The sequence below is a fragment of the Physeter macrocephalus genome, chromosome 1, assembly GCF_002837175.3.
Source record: "Physeter macrocephalus isolate SW-GA chromosome 1, ASM283717v5, whole genome shotgun sequence".
NCBI lineage: Eukaryota > Metazoa > Chordata > Mammalia > Artiodactyla > Physeteridae > Physeter > Physeter macrocephalus.
Genome location: NC_041214.2, coordinates 100,087,744 through 100,099,606, shown reverse-complemented (window position 1 = coordinate 100,099,606; position 11,863 = coordinate 100,087,744). Strand labels below are relative to the sequence as shown.

At 36.2% G+C, this 11,863-nt stretch overlaps 1 protein-coding gene across 2 annotated transcripts in view; it reads right to left on the bottom strand.

Moving 5' to 3' along the window:
- Positions 1 to 11,863, bottom strand: part of CCDC191 (coiled-coil domain containing 191) — a 102,449-nt gene that overhangs the window by 71,045 nt on the left and 19,541 nt on the right. For both annotated transcript variants that reach the window (XM_007107967.4, XM_028493432.2), the window contains exons 5-7: positions 8,523 to 8,701; positions 6,833 to 7,056; positions 3,156 to 3,309 (exon numbers count right to left, since the gene is read on the bottom strand). In XM_007107967.4, the coding sequence (XP_007108029.2) occupies positions 3,156 to 3,309; positions 6,833 to 7,056; positions 8,523 to 8,701 (557 nt within the window). The remainder of the gene's footprint in view (positions 1 to 3,155; positions 3,310 to 6,832; positions 7,057 to 8,522; positions 8,702 to 11,863) is intronic.

Here is an 11,863-nt window from a genome sequence, read left to right as displayed (position 1 = left end):
GAAGCAACCTCAATGCCCATTGACAGATGAATGGATAAAGAAGATGTGATACATATATACAATGGAATATTACTCAGCCATAAAAAGGAACGAAATTGGGTCATTTGTAGAGACGTGGATGGATCTATAGACTGTCATACAGAGTGAAGTAAGTCAAAAAGAGAAAAACAAATATCGTATATTAACACATATATGTGGAATCTAGAAAAATGGTACAGATGAACTGGTTTGCAGGACAGAAATTGAGACACAGATGTAGAGAACAAACGTATGGACACGAAGGGGGGAAAACAGTGGCGGGGGTGGTGGTGGTGGTGTGATAAATTGGGAGATTGGGATTGACATGTATATACTAATATGAATAAAATGGATAACTAATAAGAACCTGCTGTATAAAAAAATAACTAAAATAAAATTCAAAAATTAAAAAACAAAAAAGAAAAAACAACAAAAGAAACCATTAAGTATACCTGATATTATAGTGTCAGGGGCACAGCATCACTTCTTGTAGTATTCTTACCAGTAATGCATAATCTCAATCTAAACAGAAGAGAACATCGGAAAACCCCAACTTGAGAGACATTCTACAAAATACCTGACCAGTACTCTTCAAAACTGTCAAGGTCATAAAAGAAAAGCAAAGATAGAGGAACTATTACAAACTGAAGGAGACACTACAAGCAAATGCAGCATGAAATTACAGATCAAGTCCTGAAACAGAAAAAAGACCTTAGAGGAAATATAGGTAACATTCTAATAAGTCTTGCTAATTGTACTTAATGGTATTTTACCAATGTTAATTTCCTAGTTTTGATAATTAAATTCTGGTTATGTAAGATGTTAACATTGAGGAGAGCTGGGTGAAGGGTATTCAAGAACTCCATGTACTATTTTTTGTAATTTTTCTGTATGTCTAAAATTATTTCAAAATAAAGATTCAAAAATATAGGTTCAAATCAAGCAGAATCTGTGGCAAAGTAGAGATAATTTATTCATATTGGCTCTTTTTAAATATACCAGCTGATCCTTGTAAAGCTGAGTAATCTGTTTTGGTAGGCCAGTAATTTTGTAAAACTCTTTTTGTGTGTCTGAAATTCATACCTAGCACTTCTTTCTAAAACATATATAGTCAGCCCTCTGTATCTGCAAGCTCTACATCTGTGGATTCAATCAACCATGGATAGAAAACATTTGGAAAAAAAAAAATTTCCAGAAAGTTCCAAAAAGCAAAACTTGATTTGCCGGGCTGGCAACTATTTACATAGCATTTACATTGTATTTACATCTATTTACATAGCATTTACACTGTATTAGGTGTTGACCTGGAATAAATAGACTGCCAGGGTTTACTCCAGCAAAGATGGATTTATTTGGAATCAGCAAAGAATTGCAATTTGGGATCTCCAACCTTGGTAATCCATGTGCAAGTTCTTTCAGGGCAAGGGGAGGAGAACTCTTATACAGGGAAAAGTAAGTTGGGAGGGCTGTAGTAGGCAGGGTCCATGGCTTTTCTTTGGCTGAGTTCGTGCCAGGAAATAAGAGTTTTTCTTCTTCCTTTTGGGCTCTGCTATTGTCACAGGGCATGAGAGCTCCCTCTTCTGGTCTTCTGACTCTACTTAATTCAGGTTTCTATTTATAATTTTTTACATAGGTGTTATAAGTAATCTAGAGATGATTTAAAGTATACGGGAGTATGTGAATAGGTTACATGCAAATTCTATGCTATTTTATATAAGGGATTTGAGCATCCACAGATTTTGGTATTTGTAGGGGATCCTGGAACCAATCCCCCTTGGATACCAAGGGACGACTGTATTACTTCTTCTTGCACAGCGGACTTCAATAAAATTAAAAACTTAATCTTATAGGGAACACACATCTTATCCATCTCTCATTGGTTGGGGAACAAACATATCATGGCCCTTTTTCCTTATGTCTTCTCAAGATGGCCCCCTCTGTACTCATTTCCTTTCCTATTTTCTTTCATAAATCTGAACTGTTACTGTAGGAGGACACATTAACTCCATCCGTCTCATGGAGGGGACGCAGCATCCAAAAGCCTTTGCCCATCTTTCCCAAAATGTTAGTCCCAACTCTTAATAGTTCCTCCTATCACACTTGCCTCTGCCTATTCCTAAAGCCAAAACTCTGACCAAACTTGTTGTTTTATATTTGAATAATTATGACTTCTTGCCTATCAGTCCAAAATGCTACCATCAAACGTGTCTAGTTTTAAAGAATTGCTTTGACTACTTTACTTTTTCCCTCATATCTTAGTTATCCATATCATATTCACAGGCCTGTTTTTGATTTCTAGGTCCCTTTTAGTCTATCCTACATTTATCAAACTCCCTCAATCTCTTCCTGACATTCTTTTCTCTTGTTAAATCCATTCATTTATACATTCATTCCATTAACTTTCACTGAATTTCATCAACGCCCAAGGCCTTGGAGAGGATGTTGTAGGAGATATAAAATATACATATTTATCTTTTCTCATCTGACCACTGCATTTACAAATCTTCCAAGTAATTCGTTTCACCTGAAATGTTTATAAACCCCAAATTTATAGTGTTATCAATCCCACTTCATTGAAAAAAATTTCTGCCTAAGTAGCCTGGGGAGGATGCTCATTAGTCAATAAAAAATTGGCCAGTTAATTTTACAAAAAGTGAAGCTAAAGAAAGGGATAGAAGAGTAAAATAAAATGCAGACCATTAAAAGTAGAAGCACAAACATGTCATTGTTTAGGATCTGAGCTACCAAAAGGCAAGTAACTTTCTGAATAATTCTTCTGAATAATCCAGAACACAATGGTTCATAAGACTGTCGAAGTGGAAGCTACGCTTTCAAACTGCCAGAGATCTACATTAGTACTTGCATGCAATTCTAAAAAGGGTAATTTAGGAAGATATCCCAAATTCACACCCCAATTTCCCAGGATCACATGGAGTATATAAGAATAGCCCTGAATAGAGGATTGAAGCACCCCCCTGTGTACTAAACCAGCTGGGTAGCACAGAATAAATGGTGTGGGCAACTTTGGTATTTGTAACAAGGCTCAACTGGGCTTAGTGTTACACTGTCCATCTCTGATGGAGCCCTTTGTCATTTATGCTACAGAATGCTGAACAAAGAGACATTACAATTCCTACCTGGTGATTTTCCTTGTAAGTTTGGATTAATAACTCTTTCAGTTTCTTCTTTCTTTCTTTTGCCATTTTTTCTTCATCCAGAAGAATATGAACACTTTGAAACATGCCTTTCTCTGGATTTTTTGGAGAATTTTCTTCTTGCTTTTTCTTCTCTCTATTAATAACAATTAAAAAACACAAGTATGAATAATAGACTTAACAATGAGTAATCAGAACATACCATAGTGGAATGCACACTGAATTTTCCAGCAGAAGATAGAGATTTTTAGATCTGGCCCTAAAACTACAAAGTAGGGTGATTTTTTTTGAGATTTAGTTTATTCCTTTATAAAATACAGTTAAATGAAATAAAATTATAATATACTCTGAAAAGGAGAAAGCCTTATATATATTTTAGTAAAGTATTTTTATTGAGTTTAACATTGAGTGATACCTTGATCAAAATTTGAGAGATAACAACTATCAGGTATTCTTGAATATAGACATAAGTTCTCTCTCTTCTTACAAGGGGAGACAAAACAGGACCCTCAGGTAAGAAAGGAATGAAATTTTTCCCACAAGGTTTTTACAAGGTTTCTAGGAAGAAAAATAAAAAAAGAATCAGGTGTTACTGAATAAGGAGAAAATGGAATTTATATTAATTCTAAAATAGCTGTAAAGAGAAAAAATAGAACTTAGTAACAATAAGGAAAAGGACTTCAGGCAAGTTAACAAGAATCTCTTAGGAACTTTGTTGCTCATATGTCTGCTTATCTCTTTCTCACTCACCTACCTTTTCTTTCTCATCCAGGTCATCCCTCTTACACTGAGCAATCCAAGCCAGCTCATAGCCATTGCCTTCTTATTGGAGTGTATTAAACTACACAGGTGTGTGTAAGTGTATAAGGTATATATTTTATCAATGATGTAGTAAAGATAGCATCTAGTCAGGAATCTGGATTCATGGGTTCTGGCCACAAATCAGCTGTGAAAACTCAGGCAAGTCACCCAGTCTTTCTGAATTTCACTTTACAGTTGTGGAAACTCAAATTGAGAGAGGGATGACAGAATAATCTATAGACATTCATTCATTAATTATCATATATCATACAGGGAGCACACAATCTTATTACTGGTGATATGAACCATCATTTGGTTAAGGTGGTTTCTCCAGTGTAAAGTTGCTATTTTTCCTTTTTTTTTTTTTTTTTTTGCCGTACGTGGGCCTCTCACGGCTGCGGCCTCTCCCGCTGCGGAGCGTAGGCCCCGGACGCGCAGGCCCAAAGGCCATGGCTCACGGGCCCAGCCGCTCGGCGGCACGTGGGATCCTCCCAGACCGGGGCACGAACCCGCGCCCCCCGCATCAGCAGGCGGACTCCCAACCACTGCGCCACCAGGGTAGCCCATATTTTTCCCTTTGTAATCAATAAATCTCTTAGAGAAGATACTTTGAAACTATGCAATGAAGCAGATTTAGGACACCTTACAAATACATTAAAAAAGCCCTACCAACAATAAAATTTTATTGACTCTTTCCAAACTTACTAATGCCATAACAATGTTATATTAGATAATTACAGACAGATCATAGTGGGCATTTAAAGAAATACAGTTCTAATACCATGGATGTAGTCTTTTAAAAAAACATCAAAATACGTATTTGTTAATGAAAGCAATGTTTGCTCATTGTGCAAAATTGGAGATGTATAAAAGCCATCCATATTTCTACCCAGAAGAAAACCCTGATAATATGTCAGTGCTGTTTCATTGTACAACTAGTATTTATTAATTTATCCAATATTTATTAGTGTCTGTTATTATAAATAATATTATTTTCATTATCTTTGTGTACAAATCTTTGGATTTCTTTTTTTTTCATAAATATAATCCTTGTTTATTTGTTTTTTTAACATCTTTATTGGAGTATAACTGTTTTACAATGGTGTGTTAGTTTCTGCTTTACAACAAAGTGAATCAGTTATACAATCTTTGGATTTCCAATAACTCTCTACACTTGATATTAGCCAAAAGGCCGAGAAGCGATTCTGATCACTTTCTTAGGGTAGTTTTCCTGGGACTGGAATTCCCCGGTCAAGTGATAATAACATTTTTATGGTTCTTATTGTTTACTGCCAAATTGCTTTCTGGAACGTTTAAACCAGTCTGTCCAACTAGAAGTACTGCATATTACCTGTCTCACTGTATCTGTGGATAAGCTTTTTTTTTTTTTTTGCCCACTTTTATTTATTTTTTATTATATTTTTAAACATCTTTATTGGAGTATAATTGCTTTACAATGGTGTGTTAGTTTCTGCTTTATAACAAAGTGAATCAGCTATACATATACCTATATCCCCATGTGGATATGCTTTTAACTTTTAAAAGAAATGACTGGTTAGTGAATGTCTGTTGAGTGCCCACTGTGAGCAGAACTTCCTGCTACCAACAAATATTACTTGTTTTCACAATTTATTTTAGGTCAGCCTAGATTCTTCAGGGCTTGAGAACAATCTGAACAGCAAGGCTGACCTTAGCAAGAACTCACTAAAAAACGAGACTGCTTTCTGAAAGGAAAGGCCTCTGGAGGACGCTTCAGCCTGGCACTTGGAAGAATGAAATGCACGTCCACTGCCGAGCTGTTTTAAACTGTGTAGGATGAGAGCAGTCAAGAACATAGGGGGAAAAGCTGTGTAGGCTGATGGGGGTGGAAGGGGGTGGCAGGCTAATAGGTCTTTCTAGCCCCTCAGTTTGAATATTCAGGCATTTCAGGTACATTGTCCTAAGGCTTTTGCAGTTTATGCACCAGTGCTGTTTCTCAGAATAAATACATTAGTTATTTCATTTATGAAGCTCATTTTCTGCATGAGGATACACAATAGTACTACATCCTGTGAGGACTATTTTGATTTCCCTCTTATGTCAGATATTCTTTTTCTTTATCAGTGGCAGTAAGACAATGGTGACTCTCTGTATGATTATCAGAAGATAAGACACTGAGGCAATTCACAATAGAATGAGGCATAATTAGCAAACATGCATAAGGAAACGTGTTCAACCTTACAAATGTTCAGGTACACAAAGAGATGCACACTAACCAATAGAATACCTATTAAAAGTGCAAAAATATTGAAAATGATGATCTCCCCCAATGCTGAGTGGGGCTCACTGTCAGCAATTGTGTAAATATGCACAACTCATCTGGAAAGGAATTTGGCAATGTTTCAAAAGTCATAAAAAACCTACACAATTTACCTCAGTAATTACACTCCTATGAACATAATTCAAAAGAACGAAAAAGCTCTATGCTTAAGGATGCTCACTGCACTATTGGTGAAAAATCTGAAATTAGCTGAAATACTTACCAGTATAGGGAGTGGAGGTCATTAAATAAATTATGGTATAGGAACTCAATGGAGTAATATACAGACCTTAGGACTCCAGGTGATGTGGTTATTACAACAAGCAGAATAACAAATTAAATGTACTTTATGGTTGCAGTTAAGTTCATAAAGGGACCAAGACCAGGAGGAAACATGGAAAAATGAAAATAGTTAACTTGTTAAGATGGTGGACTAGTGGGTGATTTCTCTTTTGTGTTTTATTATTGCATTGTCTGTGCATTTTAAGGACCTTTAAAGTACTTCCAAAATGACTGCTTAAACAAAAAATCTTCATGCTGCTCATAATGGCTGGCTTACATTTTCCATGCTTCTTCCACAGTGCGTCTCCTCTCAATTATCTCCCTCCGCAGCTTTACCATCTCCCTTTGAATCTTCTCCTCCTCTTTCTTGGCCTCTAGAGCCTTTCTTTTTTTCTCTTCTTGCACCAGATACTGAGCCTCTAAGAAGGCTGATTTTTTCAGGGTCTTTTCAATTCTCTGGCGCTCCAGTTCTTTCTCACGTATTAAGCGATTTTCTTTTACCTTAAAGAGAATACAACAAGGGTGAAATGCAGCCTTTCAAGTAGAAAGGGATATGCAAAACCTTAGAACACATTTTGAAGTTCAGAATACAACTACTTTGAAACATTTTGGCCCAGAACCCCACTGTTTATCAGAAAAATAGGGGAAATTCATTTGTTTACTGGGTAATGGCCTATATAAAATTTTAAATGAAGTCAGGCGAGATGACTCCAATTTGGGAATGATCAGCACTACAGAAAAGCTGAAAATCCAGTGGGTTGGATGCCAAATTCTGGATTCTTATTTAGTAATGATTTTCAATCCATAAGGTTTTCCAAGGTGTACATTACTGTTATTTATTTAGGCTCTGTCTATATGTTAATTATAATTTAAGAAAGAATAAGGATATTTTGGAGAGGCTACTTTGTGAAGGCTAGAACAGTGATTTACTGCCTTAAAGGAGCATCACGACCTTTTATTCAATTCTATCTTTATTTGAATTTATCAGTGATTCTGGATCATATTTGGAAATCAAAACCACAAACTTCACAGATATTTCTGAATAAGCACAATCATTTTTTTTCAAACTCAATTCTTTAGACTAGCTATGAATTAAGGAGTGGTTCTTTCCTTCCTGCTTCATTTCACTTTACCCTTATCTTACTCTTCAGTTATGATAAGACTTCTAGATAATGGCTACCGCTTACTGAACCTTTTCTCTTCCCTTTTATCATAAATCCAAACCAGGATCATGCTTCTACTCCAGTTTCCCTCACATCCTTAGTGCTGCTTTGGCATACATTATGGTTTAAAGTAATCAGAAATTCAGTGTTATAAAAAGACAGCATACACACATATATACATAATACTACTCTGGTCTTGGTTCTGGACATGTGGAAAAGACTTGGTCTTTCGGACTTCCTGAAGTTCCTCTACAAAGTGTTGAGATGAATCTTTTTCCTATAACCTACTATTCCCTTTGGAGAAAAGAAAGTTCCCATACGCCTTTCTAATTCAAAACAGCTGAACTAGATTTAATTCAGCTCTGTCCTCCCTTTCAAATTATAATCACAAATAAGTGAATTTTTCCACTGTCTAGAAAAGAATTATCATTATAACATTCACCAGAATATTCATGATATTAATATCTTGATGTCACAATACAAAAACCAAATTCAAGCAAAACCCAATCTACATATTTATAATAGGAAGTATCACATCCAAACTAATAAAGTTTAGCTCACCACTCTCATGATCAAAATCAATTATTCCTCTTTTTGGTTTTCTTAAATAAATTGTTTCCTATCCTCAGCTTATGAGCATTATTTTTCTTCTTAAGTTCTTATATTTTATTTTTATTCTTTCTAACCAAACCACAGATGGCACCCTTTCTCACAATAAAGCCCAAGTCTTTATTTAAGCTTATTAAATGTGTTACACAAAAATTGCTTCCTGTTATCCATTTAAATTTTGCTTTTCCCTCCCACCTGCTTATGTCTCATCTCCATGGTAAGATGAGGATCCTTCTGCCACTTCTTGTCTTGGTTTTCATTCATTCCAAGATCTTCCAATATCCCAGAATCTACCACGTCTTTATGGAGCAGATGGTCTATGAATTTTTGAAAGGTGGTACTTTCGTCTTCTTCCTCCAAATAACCACATAAATCTGGGGGAAACATAACAAAAACAAAGGAGGAAAAAATTTTTAATTTTTTAAAAATTTAATTTTAGTACAATTTCCATATTTATGTAAATAATCCTGGTACAATAAAAATACAAAGCTGGGAGTGTTCGATAAATAGTAACTGATAATGCCAATTGGATGAATACAGCCCTCAGCAATTACCTTCAACTAAAAGGAAAAAACCACCTCCACTCATGAGGAATTGCCCTCACCCAAGTCACTAACTCCCTCACTGCCAAATTTAAAAGCTATTACTTTTACATTTATGTTACAAGGATCTAAACATCCTTGAGGACTCCATTGCTCTTTTTAAAAAAGGCTTTACTGTGGTATAATTGACATATAATAAACTTGTAAATATTTAAAGTCTGCAATAAACTTTGACATATATAGATACCAGTAAACAACATTACAATCAAGATAATGAATGTGTCTGTCAGCTGCAAAAGGGTCCTCACGCAGATCTGCAATCTCTTCCTCTCACCCCTCCCCATGCTCTTTGCCCTATCCCAGGCAACCCCAGACCTGCTTTCTGCCAATAGATTAAATTTTCCAGAATTTGGAATCAATTAAATCATATACCATGTACTCTTTCTGGTCGTCCTTCTTTTACTCAGCATAATTATTCTGAGATTCATTCATGTTGTTGCATCAATAGTTTATCCCTTTTTATTGCTTAGTAGTATTCCACTGTATGGGCATACCACAATTTGTTCATTCATTCATCTGGGGATAAACATTTGGGTTGCTTCCAGATTTTGGCTATTACAAATAAAGTTGTTATGAAATTTGTGTACAAGTCTTTGTATGAACATTTGCTTTCTTTTCTCTTGGGAAAATGCCTAGGACTGAAATGGTTGGATCACATAAGTATGTGTTTAACTTTTTAAGAAACTGTCAAGCTGTTTTCCAAAGTGGTCATACAATTTCACATTCTCACCAGCAGTGTAGGAGGGTTCCAGTTACGCCACATCCTTACCAAAACTTTGTATGATCAGTCTTTTAATTTAAGCCATTTTAATGGGTGCATAGTGGTTACTCATGGTAGTTTTAATTTGCTTTTTCCTAATGACTAGCAATACTGAATATCATTCTTGATGATGTTCTATTTAGTTCCATACATTATTGAAAATGGGGTACTGAAGTCTCCAACTGTTATTGCTGAATTATCTATTTCTCCCTTCAATTTTGTCAGCTTATGCTTCACATATTTTGGGGCTCTTTTGTTAGGTGCATATATGTTTACACTTGTTATGTTTTCTTGATGGATTGACCCTTTTATTATTATAGAATGTCCTTCTTTGTCTTGAGTAACACTTTTTTATCATAGAGCCTATGTTTTCTGAGATTAGTAAGCTGCTCTCACTCTCTTTCGGTTACTGTTTGCATAGTACATCTTTTTACATCCTTTTATTTTCAAGCTGTTTGTGTCTTTGACTCTAGACTGTGTCTCCTGGGACAGCACATAGTTAGGTGATATTTTTAAGTTCATTCTGCCAGTCTCCATCTTTTGATTGGAATGTTTAATCCATTTACATGTAATGTAATTCTTGATAAGGCAGGATTTACACTTGTCATTTTGGTATTTGTTTTCTATATGTCTTATGTAAATGCCCCTTTCAGGATGAAAAATTTACCTTTTATTACTAGTTTGCTGAGAGTTTTAATCAGGAATTAATTTTGTCAAGTATTTTTCCTGTACCTATTGAGATAATCATATGCTAGTTAATAATTTTTTTAAATTTATTTATTTATTTATGGCTGTGTTGGGTCTTCATTGCTACACGTGGGCTTTCTCTAGTTGCGGCAAGCAGGGGCTACTCTTTGTTGTGGTGGCTTCTCTTGTTGCAGAGCATGGGCTCTAGGCGTGTGGTCCTCAGTAGCGGTGGCATGCAGGCTCAGTAGTGGCGGCACACAAGCTTAGTTGCTCCACAGCATGTGGGATCTTCCTGGACCAGGGCTCGAACCCGTGTCCCCTGCATTGGCAGGGGGATTCTTAACCACTGCGCCACTAGGGAAGTCCGTTAGTTAATAATTTTGATAAACATCCTTTTTTAATGGCTAGGTAATATTTTTGTTCAATGTTTCAATCCCCCAAAAAAGTAATACTACAAGCATAAGATGAGTGAGGCCTGATAAGATACTAGAAGGTAATGACAAATCTAAGTAAAGAGATATAACTAGATATTTTAGCACCATATGAAAGAAAGTAGCAGTTTTATTATATTTCAGACATGCTTCAGAATAAATATTATGTACTGAAATGCCTCACTTTAATAATGATATCATTAAACTAGAAAACATCCAGAAGGTGGCAACCAGTATATCTAGAAACAATGTGATATAAAGAACTGTTGAGAGTACTGGTGCTATTTAATCTAGGAAAACTGATGTATATGAAAGATCAGATATGATTACAACTCCCATAAGAAAAGAAAAGACTGTTCGTGAGAGAGAGAACAGGGTATTATTTTCTGTTGCACAAAAGGGTAAAAGTTACTGAGGACAAAATCCTAATTCTCCTAACTAAGAGAGAATTTATGAATATTAGAGCCTCACAACAGCTGAATGGGCTCCTCCCAGAGTGCAGACTCCCTATTCTGGGAGGTGTTCAGGCAGAGATTGCACTACCCCATATTAGGGATACTAGAGAAGAATCTCTGTCTAAGGGGGTGAAGAGGGTAGATCGGATTAGGTGATCTTGAGGAGTCCCCTAACTTTAAGGGCTCATGACTTTGTGATTTGTGAGCTGGGGATTTTGTAGTGTCCTAAACAAGGGAAATGCTGCAAGATGAGTTCATCAGGGGTGTCTGAGCCGTGCATGGCAAGATGCCACCACCATCACTATGCCTACCCTTATGCTTAGGGAAAAAAAATCTTAGACTCTTTGGGTACAACTGAGGAATCCTCACAAGTTAGCTATTTAACTTGTCTGACACTAACTCTGTGTACAAGTAATAACCTCCCTTATAAAGATATATGAAGCATTTTGTAAACACAAAATGAGATATCAATGTTTAAATATAGTAAAACAGGGCTTCCCTGGTGGTGCAGTGGTTGAGAGTCTGCCTGCCGATGCAGGGGACACAGGTTCATGCCCCAGTCCAGGAAGATCTCACATGCCGCGGAGCGGCTGGGCCCGTG